This window comes from Centroberyx gerrardi, chromosome 1 (assembly GCF_048128805.1).
Source record: "Centroberyx gerrardi isolate f3 chromosome 1, fCenGer3.hap1.cur.20231027, whole genome shotgun sequence".
Classification (NCBI taxonomy): domain Eukaryota; kingdom Metazoa; phylum Chordata; class Actinopteri; order Beryciformes; family Berycidae; genus Centroberyx; species Centroberyx gerrardi.
The window spans coordinates 1,074,106-1,086,965 of record NC_135997.1 but is presented as its reverse complement, the minus strand read 5'-3'; the positions used below and the strand labels follow the sequence as shown (position 1 = coordinate 1,086,965).

Below are 12,860 nucleotides of genomic sequence, written 5' to 3'. Positions count from 1 at the left end.
CTCCTCCTCTCCTGTCTCCTCTCCTGTCTCCTCCTCTCCTGTCTCCTCTCCTGTCTCCTCTCCTGTCTCCTCTCCTCTCCTGTCTCCTCTTCTGTCTCCTCTCCTGTCTCCTCCTCTCCTGTCTCCTCTCCTGTCTCCTCCTCTCCTGTCTCCTCCTCTCCTGTCTCCTCTCCTGTCTCCTCCTCTCCTGTCTCCTCCTCTCCTCTCTCCTCTCCTGTCTCCTCTCCTGTCTCCTCCTCTCCTGTCTCCTCTCCTGCCTCCTCTCCTGTCTCCTCTCCTGTCTCCTCTCCTGTTTCCTCCTCTCCTGTCTCCTCTCCTGTCTCCTCCTCTCCTTGTCTCCTGTCTCCTCCTCTCCTGTCTTCTCTCCTGTCTCCTCATCTCCTGCCTCCTAGTCTCCTGTCTCCTCCTCTCCTGTCTCCTCCTCCCCTGTCTCCTCTCCTGTCTCCTCTCCTGTCTCCTCGTCTCCTGTCTCCTCCTCTCCTGTCTCCTCTCCTGTCTCCTCCTCTCCTGTCTCCTCTCCTGTCTCCTCCTCTCCTGTCTCCTCCTCCCTTGTCTCCTCTCCTGTCTCCTCCTCTCCTGTCTCCTCCCCTGTCTCCTCTCCTGTCTCCTCCTCTCCTGTCTCCTCTCCTGTCTCCTCCTCTCCTGTCTCCTCTCCTGTCTCCTCTCCTGTCTCCTCCTCTCCTGTCTCCTCTCCTGTCTCCTCTCCTGTCTCCTCCTCTCATGTCCTGCATGATGCAGAAGTTGTTTGTCTGTGTATTGTAGCTGACTCTCAGTATGCCTGCTGGGCAACCCCCCCATCTCTCTCTCCCTCTCTCTCCCTCTCTCTCTCTCTCTCTCTCTCTCTCTCTCTTCCTCTCTCTCCCTCTCTCTCTCTCTCTCTCTCTCTCTTCCTCTCTGTCCTCCTCTCTCTCTCTTTCTCTCTCTCTCTCCCTCTTTCGATGATATATAATATAGGTCAATCACACTGTATAGCGTGACTAAATTATGAATAAACGTCTTTTTTAAATTCAAAATTCTCTCCTTCTCTCTCTCTCTCTCTCTCTCTCTCTCTCTCCCTCTCTCTCTCTCTCTCTCTGTCTCTCTCTCCCTCTCTCTCTCTCTCTCTCTCCCTCTCTCTCTGTCTCTCTCTCCCTCAGATCCCCAGTCTGAGCCACAGTGTGATCTCTCAGACTAGTTTCCGGGCGGAGTACAAGTCCACCGCCGGCCCGACGGTTTTCCAGAAGCCGGTCAAGTTCCAGGTGGACATCACCTACACCGAGAGCACCAGCGCCACCAAGGAGAACGGCATCTACTCCGTCACCTTCACCCTGCTGTCAGGTAGACACCACACACACACACACCAAGCCTGCGGGGGGGGGGGGGGGTGGAGGATGGACAGACTGACTGACAGCTTGTGGTTTGGGGAGAAAAGACACAACAAAAGGAGAAGTCAGAAGAAAGACAAATAGCTGATAGTTTTGAAAGGTTTTCACAGTTTTCAAAAATGAAGTCAAGTGCTGTTGAACTTTGGTAGTACCTCGGATTGTGACGCTTCCTGGACATGATATAACGGCAAAATCAGTGATTCTGTGATCTGTTGCTCCGGTAGAGGAGATTGGAGAATTGTGTGTTTTTCTCTCTCCATTCACTGCCACTGTATGGAGGAACGGTCTGAAAATCACACTTCTAGCACATAAACGAACGCCGATGTTTATTAAACCTTTCAGTTTGAACAAGTGTAACACTGAAATCCGGTCGGAGGAAACTTATGCCGATGGATCGAAGAATATATCTTTACCAGTAATTGTGAATAGACAAAAAAAAGCAGGATACAGGACTTTGACAAAGCAGATTCTGCCAATATATACAAAACGTGTCTCTCACTCTTTCCTCTGGTTAGAGGTTACATCATGTAGCTACACAACACAAGGTGCTGCTGAAGTTCAACATCACAATAAGAAACAGTCAAAATTTCAATACTGGCTACTGGCTTTTTTAATCTGGTGGAAATTTTAGTCAGATACCTAAACAATGTTGTCTGGTCCAGTGCAGAATCCCTGGGCTACAATTTGCATGTTGGAAAACCTTAATATTAAATGTGAACCAAGCAAATCCGAAGCACCTAGACTCTCATATTTGACCCCAGATTGTATTTGTCAAGTGCTGCAAAACAAAATTATGCAGAAAAAGCTGTTTCCACATGCACTGCACTTCATTTTGCAATATCCAGCAAGACGATTGTGAATAATATTTATTCTGTTTTGTCTACTTTTTTATGATTTATTGAAGGGTTTTTCTGTATAATACAGACATATAAACACACATCTCAAACAAACATATCAAGTATACACAGCATGGAGTATAATAGTGAAATCCCCAATTCCACAAATCCAACACATACAAACTCAGAGGCACAAGCACAAAGAGAAAAGAGAATAATAAAAGAATGAATGAATATATGAATGAATGAGTGAATGTTTTTTTGAACAATTATTTATTCGTCAAATAGCAATGTACCAACATCCGTTAGGGCTGACATTTGGGGGGAAAAAAAAACATTTGGGAGACAAAAAAGTAAATAATAAATAATGCATAACATAAATGAATAAAAAAATGAGTGCGTGAATGAATGAATGTTCTATTGTATTCTGTACAGATCATCAAAGAGAAGGAGCAGTGAGATTTATGTCGGGACAGATCCTTCCACATCACAGAGTGCATGTTTAATCTCTCCAAGTTGCATAAAACAGGGCACATCCGCAAGTCTGCTCCTCCAGATAATTACTAATCAGCATCTTGAAGTGATGTCATGAGGTTGTGTGTGTTTCTGTGTGTTTCTCCTCAGGTCCCAGCCGGCGTTTTAAGCGTGTGGTCGAGACCATCCAGGCCCAGCTGCTCAGCTCCAACGACCAGCCGGGCGTCCAGCCGCAGATATCTGGTAAGTGGAGTCCCTCGCCACCCCCCTCCCCCCCTCCCCCACAGCCCCCCGTCCCGTCCCGCCCCGCCCCGCCCCACCCCGCCCCGCCCCGCCCCGGCATCCTGGCACTCCTCACAGCACAGCCACGGTCACGGAGCCGCTCGGACCCGCTCCGCTCAGCTCAGCTCAGCTCGGCACACGCTTTTAGCACACGGCATCTCCACATGCATGTCCTGCCACAAATGCACACCATGGCGCGCACACACACGCACACACACACACACACATGCACACACACACAGAGTAATCCACTACAGTGTTTTCTAGATATGCATTTAGAGGGCTACTGTACATTATACTGTGATTTATCTTACACAAACAGGAGATTGACTCAGCAGAAACACACAGGCTAACAGTCAGGCAAATGGATTTTTTATGGTACTGTCCATGTGTGGATTAGCTGTTCAAGGAGATTTGTCTCATATGTGCATGCAGTTTTGTGTCTGTTGCAAGAGGGAGAAAAGTATCAAGGTTTCACAACATGTTCACTGTATTTAGGGCAAAATAGCAACTGTATAAAGCTGAAATATGTGTCGCTGGAGACAGTTTGAACCCGTGTCCCGAGCCTTCAGTAGCTGAACAGGACAGAAAACAATCCCTCATCTTTTTTGAAATCGTGTTTCACATAATCAGATATTTTGGGCTGCCTATGGATAGATGGATGGATAAGAAAATATGGAAGAAAAGAAAGAGTGACTTTGTGTTCTCCGGTTGTCCTCGTTAGTTCCGTTTGTTAGTGTGTACACTAGTACTCCTGTTTCTTGTCTCTGTGGTTATTTACTTGATAATGGTCCCCTCTGGTGGTGAAGCAGAGAACTGCACCCTGCCCACACAGTGCCATCACACTCCCAAAGCCTGCGACACCTTGTCCCACAGGATGACCCATACTGTAGTGTGACACGCTGCACACACACACACACACACACAGACACACACACTGCTGCCTCCAGGATACACAGGTGTTACTGGGAGACAGCCATTCACCTGCTCCCATTATACCACATCTATAGCCTGCAGTCCTTCACACCAGTAGCACCAGTCTGACCAGTCACTGCCACAGATGGGAACTGTTATCAGGCACTGTATGCACAACCTCAGTCACCCCCACCATGTAGATGTGCCAATAACCCACATCTCTATCATGCTCTCATCTATCTATCTCTCTATCTATCTATCTATCTATCTCTCTATCTATCTATCCCTCCTCCTCTGGCCTGCCAGTCCATGCCACCCTGCTTCTTGTCATCCACAGCTTACTCTTAACGCCACTTGGATGGACTGAATGACTAGCATGCTGAATGGAATGCCCACCCAGAGCCATGCATGCAGACATACTGTTTGGCAGATAGTCCCCCCCCCCCCCCCCCCCACCCCCGCTCGGCGTGGCCGTAACGCCGGCCCTCAGCGGATTAGTCAGTGAATTGAACAGCAGCAGGATCGGGCCGGTGCTGCCGCCAGAACGAGCCGCAGGAGTTCGATTTGTGCCAAACTCTATGTCTGTCCATGGCTCCGGGTAAAACTCCCTGAGATTCACATGCAACGCCACTGTGTGTGTGTGTGTGTGTGTGTGTGTGTGTGTGTGTGTTTGCCACGTATGAGACTAACATCCTGAAACGAAAGCATGTTCTGTATCGCAGTGACAAACTGACGACCGAGCAAACAAATGCGTGCGATTGTGTTTGCTGATCTCTTTGCACTCCGAACCAAAGCAGAGAAAGTGCATGTGTGCAGACCGAAAACACTCACTAAACACTCACTAAACACTCACTAAACACTCACTAAACAGCTGCCCAAGCTTATGAACCTGATGACCACCAGTGTGTGTGTGAGTGTGTGTGTGTGTGTGTAGGTACGTGTGTGTGCATACAAGTGTGTAAGTTTGTGAATATGTGGATGCAGTGGTAGATGGATTTTAAAGGATAATTCCGGCCACAGTGAATGTTCAGTCCATTTCCCAGCATGCCCTCTCTAAACTAAAGAAGCTCTTATCAGAGAAACAGTTATCACGTGATTTATTTCTCTTCCTCTAGACGCCATTCGCTTTCATTCAACTGTTAAAACCAAATTTGTGAGATTGCAAACTAAGTGTAGTAACATAATCCATGGAGGAGATGTGTGCATCTACAAAATCTTGGCTAGACTTCGCCTAATAAAGTATTAAAAACTCATCGTTTTTTGAATGAAACGTAGTTCCTATCCAAATACATCTGAACAGTTTTGAGTTAACGGCTGCATTCAGAAAGCTCTCATTGGACGAGGAAGAGTAGGCGTGTCTGTGATGTCAGGAGGAAATGTAAACATTGGTGGAACAAGGAAGTAGGTTAAACATTTTCTGAAAAAAAATAAATGAATTAAAATGCCTCTCCAAATGCTGACATGACTCTCAGACAGTTTCACCCAACTCAGTATCTTTGCTTACACCTTTTTGTTCCTATGGGAAGTCCCGCCTTAGACAGCACTTCCCACCAATCACCATCCTCCTCTGTGGTTACGCCCCGCCTCATTTCAAGCCTCTCAGCCGAGGAAGGAAGTGTTTCCTATGAGATGAGATGGATTAGCACAGGATGGAGTAGCTGTGAGCCATGGAGGGTCGAGAGTCTGCAGGTTTTCACTCCATCTAAACACAGCAGCAGATTCCACTGATAAATTCCTAAATCAGCTGCTGTAATCTTTGGTTGGAGTGAAAACCTGCAGACCCTCGGCCCTCCGTGGCACATGACTGTCCCATTCCTGGATTACAATAAAGTGCTGAGTAAGCAAATTATGTTCTTTGACGTGTAGACGTACAAATCTACGGAAGCGTAATGCATTCACTTGAGACAAAAAAATGTGCCCTGTTTTTCTGAATTAACGAGATAATTATGTCAGAAAAAACAGCAGAATTTTTTTTTTTTTTTTTAAATGCTCTGTTTTTCTGAATTAACGAGATAATTATCTCAGGATTCTGAGAAAAGTTTTCATGGAAAAAAATAATTCTGCTCTGTTTTTCTGAGATAATTATCTCATTAATTCAGAAAAAAAGAGCAAAATTTTTTTTTTTTTTTAAATGCTCTGTTTCTCTGAATTAACGAAATAATTATCTCAGAAAAACAGCAGAATTTTTTTTTTTTTTTTAAATGCTGTTTTTCTGAATTAACGAGATAATTATCTCAGAAAAACAGAGCAGAATTTTTTTTTTTTTTTTTTAATGCTGTTTTTCGGAATTAACGAGATAATTATCTCAGAATTCTGAGAAAAGTTTTCATGGAAAAAAATAATTCTGCTCTGTTTTTCTGAGATAATTATCTCGTTAATTCCGAAAAACAGCAAAATTTGTTTTTTTTTTTTAAATGCTCTGTTTTTCTGAATTAACGAAATAATTATCTCAGAAAAACAGCAGAATTTTTTTTTTTTTTTTAAATGCTGTTTTTCTGAATTAATGAGATAATTATCTCAGAAAAACAGAGCAGAATTTTTTTTTTTTTTTTTAAATGCTGTTTTTCGGAATTAACGAGATAATTATCTCAGAATTCTGAGAAAAGTTTTCATGGAAAAAAATAAGTCTGCTCTGTTTTTCTGAGATAATTATCTCGTTAATTCAGAAAAACAGAGCAAAATTATTTATTTATTTTAAAATGCTCTGTTTTTCGGAATTAACGAAATAATTATCTCAGAAAAACAGAGCAGAATTTTTTTTTTCCATGAAAACCTTTCTCAGAATTCTGAGATAATTATCTAATTAATTCAGAAAAACAGAGCATTTAAAAAAAATAAAAAAATTCTGCTCTGTTTTTCTGAGATAATTATCTCGTTAATTCAGAAAAACAGGGCAATTTTTTTTTTTCTCAAGTGAATGCATTACGCTTCCGTACAAATCAGCCAGACCCAATGATAATAATAAGCTTGTTTCTTATTCGCTAAGAGATCCGTTTAAAAATTCAGAAAATATACAGTAGGTGAAATGGAAGACATCTTCAAGTTCAAGATCAAGTTCAAGTTCAAGTTTATTTATATAGCGCTTTAAAAAACAAAAGAAGTTTGTACCAAAGTGCTTTACAGAAATAAAATAATAAAAATAAAAGAATAAAAATGCAAGGAATATAACAAGACAAGAATAAAAAACTAAAAAACTAAAAAAACTAAAATAATAATAATAAAATAAGTAGACATACATACATCTATGAAATCCCTCTAGCTACAGGTTTCCACAAAAAAACAAAACAAAGGAATTTCATAAGCGATAAAGGACCTTCTGGAAAATGGGCTTAACATTCACAGTGGGTGGAACGATCCTTTAAACCGATTCAGAGTCGGAGTGTCAGCCTCCCAGCCTGCTGTCCTGGCTGTGGGACGGCAGGTGATGCTGATGATGTGTAGTGTCAGCGAGGCTCGGTGTGTCTGACGCTGTCCTCTCCCCCAGACGCCTCGCAGCGCTCAGCCACTTTGCCCAGTAAACCCTCCAAGCGTGGTAAGACCCAGAGAGACTGGGATCAGCCGGCAAACGCCTCACCTCTGGCTTTTAACACACACTGCCAGCCTCCCGCAGGCCTCTGCCTCCCACACACCCTGACACTAACACGTCTGAGTGTGTGTGTGTGTGTGTGTGTGTGTGTGTGTGTGTGTGAGAGAGAGAGAGAAGGTGTGTGTATGCACTGCAAAAAATATGTCCATAGTCTTCAAATTTTATGTTTCGTAAAATAAGTACGAAAAATGAGGTGAGATAGTTCCACTTGTTTCCAATGCAAAATCAGCGTTAAGAAATTCCTTGACTCAAGTGTAATTTCTTGGTATTGTCTTATTTTGCCTTGTTTCAGGATTTTGACACTTTGTTCCTAGAAACTGTATGTTGGAAATAAGTGAAAATGTCTCACCCCACTGGTAGAATTTAAGATTTTAAAGGAAAAATCCACCTTCAGATCCGCTTCCACTGTCATTTATCATCAGTCTGTGATGTTCAGTGCATTCCAGGAGTTATTTTGTGATGAAGTGTTGTAATTTTTTGGTGTACCCACATTCCCTCAACCTGCCTTCCCAGAATGCCTTTCAACAACCCCCCGAGACGGTGTGACGTTGCATCCAGCTGTGGGTTTTACGTGTAGCTGGAGAGAGCGATAGCGATAACTGCTTGTAAATTAAATAATGGTGAAGCTTAAAAATTCATCAATATGCTGGGGACCCCCTGGAACCCCCTCAAGCACCCCTGGTGGTCCCCAGAGCCCACGTTGAGAACCACTGAAGTAGCTTAAACAACACAGCAGCATCGCTGGATCATTGGAACAATGTCAGCTTTTGAAAATAAAACAAATTAAAATACCTCTCCAAATGCTGACATGACTCGCTCAGCCAGTTTCAGCCCAAACTCTCACCACAATGTCTGCTTACACTTTTTTGTTTCTATGGGAAGCCCCGCCTTAGACAGCACTGACCAATCACTACCATCCTCCATAGTTACATCCCACCTCATTTAAAGCTGAATCAAGGTTTTCATCCCATTCATCATTCCTCGCTCTTTGATTCTGAGGGACTGACACCAAAACCTGACGTTTACCGCTGATGTTTTACATCCTGAAACATTTTCTCATATCAAACTCCATTGTAGCTGCTGGAAACATCTGGAGGTGACGTCACCTTGTCTACGATTGGCCGGTTATCCACAGGAAGAAAAATACACCAAACAACTAAATGGACCAGGAATGCAAAGTACATCACAAATTGCAGTGTTTTTTTAACAGTGTTAAAGTGTTTAGGGTGGATTTTTCCTTTAAGGCTCACTATAAGACCAAATGACTTGTTATGATGGACATTTTTCGCTCTGTGTGTGTGTGTGTGTGTGTGTGTGTGTGTGTGTGTGTGTGTGTGTGTGTAGCTCTTAAATGACCACAGTAACCCTTTGCATGGTGATGCTTGAGGTTTTTAACCGCTCCTCACAACCCTTCCATATTTGAAATCACTGGAACAAAATATCAGACACCAGAAATGCACATTTCACTTTGTTGCTGGAGAAGAATAATGAATGGTAAGTTATCACAAGTGTAACACACCGAGGCCTGACTCTGAAGTGCAGACATGATATTATTACAATTTATGAGCATAACAAAAGGCATCAGATGTTTTATCAATGAAGGGAAACATTTGTGAACGCTCTAACCCCTGGGATGATAAGTCATTGTGTATTAATGTGTGTACTGTGCTGTATGGTTGCATGTTTTTATTCACTCATGGTTGTTTTGAAGCACTGACCAAAGAACCCTAGTGTTAATGGATGGACTCTGTTGTGTGCTGATAACATGGAGAGTTAACTGGAGCTTTGGAAGGCATTTATATAGGAACTAGGCAACACGGTGTCAGATTTCGTGAAATGAGCATGAACTCTGAAATGCAGATCACATGTTGTGGAGACGAATAAGACAAAGATTACGTTCCTCCACCATGAAGGGATTATGTGACAGCAGCGGGAATTGAGCTTTTCATGTGTTGGTCATATGAAAAGGTTAGCTAACAGTTATGTTTAGGCAGGTAAAACATCTTTGATTAAGGTTTTGGTTATGGTTAAATAAAAACCTTAGCTAAAAATACAAACTTCCCTCCCAAATTAAAAATTAATTAAAGGTCCCATATGGTGTAAAACAGGACTCCCCTTCCCTCTGTGATGATAAAGGAGTTGGATGGTCTATCTAAACATGGTGAAAGTATCAAAACGCACGGTCGCCAACTAAATCCACACAATCCATATTAGAAAAGCGAGCCTCTAAACGAGCCGTTTGGACTTCCGTAACTTTGTGGCGTCACAAAGTTTCACTCATTATCATTTTTGCAAGAAATAATAGACTAACAAAGTATTTTTTTCAAAGCGGTCGAGCGGTTGTCATTGTTTATTACCGGAGAGTTTTCCCTACCTGTAGCCGCCGGGCCGCGGCGTCTCACGTTTCACTCTTGAAACGGTTAGCCAATCGGAACAGAGGGGTCGTTAATATTAATGAGCCTTAAAGACACGGCGACAGAAACAGCCTGTTCTTGGTAAGGCTCAGAGAGATGCTGGAAAATGAACGTGGAGAAATGGATTGAGAGTGTTTTTGGTTCATGACACCACACACACAGCTTTGAATGGACCCGGGTCGTCGGAGTTGAAGGTAAATGTCTCCGCCCATCCGCCCCCCCGACCTCCACAGCCTGACTTTCCACTAAACTACTCCTTGTTTCTACTCGTGTCTCCTCCACCTGATCCTTTCCTGGTAGAGAAACAGATTTCTCTCACTTTTCACGTCCAGAACTCCTTATTTGCCTTATAAGACATCGTGCTCATTTCACGAAATTTCAGGAGAGCAGGCTCGACTATGATTTACTGTCTAACTACAGTATGACAACACTGTTACCTCCCATCACTGCTGCCTCTTCTTCTCCTCTTTCTTCTGACTCTCTGATACTGAATGACATGTGAACTGTCTTCCAGCGCTCCCATTGGCTCTCCAACCCAAGCCAGGTGAAAGCGAGACTCTAAAGCCAAACACTGATCTCATGTTAATACTGATGTCTTAAACTGCTGAGGTATCTGTGCTGTTACAGCCCATCGCCCCTACTGACCCATCTCAATACATCTGAATATATTGGCTCACTTCAGTGCTGCCCCCCTCCGGCCTTAAAGTGATGTTGAACTTTAGTTGTGTCTTGGGTTGTGTATCTTCCTCTGTGATAAAACCCCAAAATCAGTGATTCTGTGATCTGACGCTCCGGTAGAGGAGACTAGAGAATTGTGTTTTTTTTCTCTCTCCATTCATTGCCATTGTACGGAAGCGTAATGCATTCACTCGAGAAAAAAAAAATTTGCCCTGTTTTTCTGAATTAACGAGATAATTATCTCAGAAAAACAGAGCAGAATTTTTTTTTTTTTTTCAAAAATGCTCTGTTTTTCTGAATTAATGAGATAATTATCTCAGAAAAACAGCAGAATTTTTTTTTTTAAATGCTGTTTTTCTGAATTAACGAGATAATTATCTTGTTAATTCAGAAAAACAGAGCAGAATTTTTTTTTCCATTAAAACTTTTCTCAGAATTCTGAGATAATTATCTTGTTAATTCAGAAAAACAGAGCATTTAAAAAAATATATATATATATTCTGCTCTGTTTTTCTGAGATAATTATCTTGTTAATTCAGAAAAACAGGGCAATTTTTTTTTTATCAAGTGAATGCATTATGCTTCCGTACCATTGTATGGAGGAACAGTCTGAAAATCACACTTCTAGCACATAAACAAATGTGAATAAATATAAATATAAATAAATATAAAAAAACTCGTCATGCTGCTGAATTTTTTTACGTGAATCGCTTTCTTTCGACCGGATTTCGGTGTTACACTTGTTGGTTTAATAACATAAAGAAAGCGATTTCACAAGAAATTCTGCAGAATGACAATTTTTTTATATAGGCTATTGTCAGAATTTGCTTTGTTCATTTATGTGCTAGAAGTGATTTTCAGACTGTTCCTCCATACAATGGCAGTGAATGGAGAGAGAAAAAAAAACAATCTCCTCTACCGGAGCAACAGATCACAGAATCACTGATTTGGGGGTTTTATCATGGAGGAAGAGACACAACCCAAGACTCTACCAGAGCTACACATCACTAACAGTCCTACACTAACAACCTGCAGTCCAGTCGTTCCTCTGCCCGTTCCCCGGTTTAAGAGTCTCCTTTTCTCCAGCTCCAGTCCTCTTCTCATCCCTCCATCACCTCCTCCTCTCCTCACGTTAACCCCATTGCTCATTTGTTGTTTTGTCTCTCTCTCTTTTTTTTTCCCCCCTTTTCTTCCCGTCTGTGTAGGCAGCCCGTTGAGTAACTTCTTTGACGTAATTAAACAGCTTTTTTCAGACGAGAAGAACATCCAAGCATCCCACCCCCCTGGCGCCCCCGCCACGCCTAGCCCCCCCGCCAAGCATGCCCCCGGCAGCAAGCCCAGCCAGCCCCCGCCCAATGACTCTAAATGCCCCCCTGGCAAAGACAAAACAAAGATGGCCGCCAGCAACAGGACACAGGAACAACCTTAAGGAGTGGTAGCTGTGCATGACTAGATGATAAGCAGTTATCAGGTCATTAGAAACCAGAGAAGAGAATGAACAAAGGAGAGCTGCTAACTTTGCCCTTTAGTTAGGAGTGTTGCTCTACAAAAAAACCAAGAAAAATCTACTTTTTGCCTATAAACTTTTGTACTGTATAATGGGAATGGCTATTTCAGTTTAAAAGTTGATCAGTATTTTACAATAAGTAGCAAATGTAGCTTTGTCCGCCCCCCGCCCCCCCGCCCCGTGTCCCTCTCTGTGTCGGGGGGGTCTGTCCGTGGGTGTGTGTGCGCTCGTCACGTGTGTGATGGCTTGACTTGTCTCTGCCACCAGGGATCATCCATAAAAACTATTAACGCCCACCCTGCGCTCCGCAAGACCGGCTGAGCGCGGCCCGGCCCGCGGCCCGCCAGCGCCAGAGAGCCCCCCCAAACAGAAGAAAAGAGAGAGACCCCCCCCCTCTCCCCTCCTCCTCCTCCTCCTCCTCCTCCTCCTACACCCCCCCCCCACCCCACCCCCCCTCTTCTCCACCCACAGTACAGTAGAGTTCACCTCGCCCTCCGCTCCACCAGGCCAAACACAGAGACGTCACCGAAGAGTTGAAAAAAAAAAAAAAAAAAAAGCCTTAAGACAATGATGTTTGTCAAACTTCTACACACACATGCCCTCTCCTCTTTTCTCTTCTTCTCTTTCTCCCACATGTACATAAAAACACACACGTGTACTCCTCAGCACACACACACCATACACACACACACACACACACATGAACATGACTTCTTTGCGGGATGTAATGACTTGCACACACTGACAAACAGAAGCAGGACCAGCGGCTCCGGCGGTTGGAGCGGCTGCAGCTCTGAGCTCCTG

General features: G+C 43.4%; 1 protein-coding gene across 2 annotated transcripts in view; it reads left to right on the top strand.

Moving 5' to 3' along the window:
• The window catches only part of LOC139930083 (serine/threonine-protein kinase BRSK2-like), a 137,248-nt gene extending 125,270 nt beyond the window's left edge, over positions 1–11,978 (top strand). For both annotated transcript variants that reach the window (XM_078283713.1, XM_078283709.1), the window contains 3 exons: positions 1,137–1,317; positions 2,825–2,917; positions 11,755–11,978. In XM_078283713.1, the coding sequence (XP_078139839.1) occupies positions 1,137–1,317; positions 2,825–2,917; positions 11,755–11,978 (498 nt within the window). The remainder of the gene's footprint in view (positions 1–1,136; positions 1,318–2,824; positions 2,918–11,754) is intronic.
• The last annotated feature ends 882 nt before the right edge of the window (positions 11,979–12,860 follow it).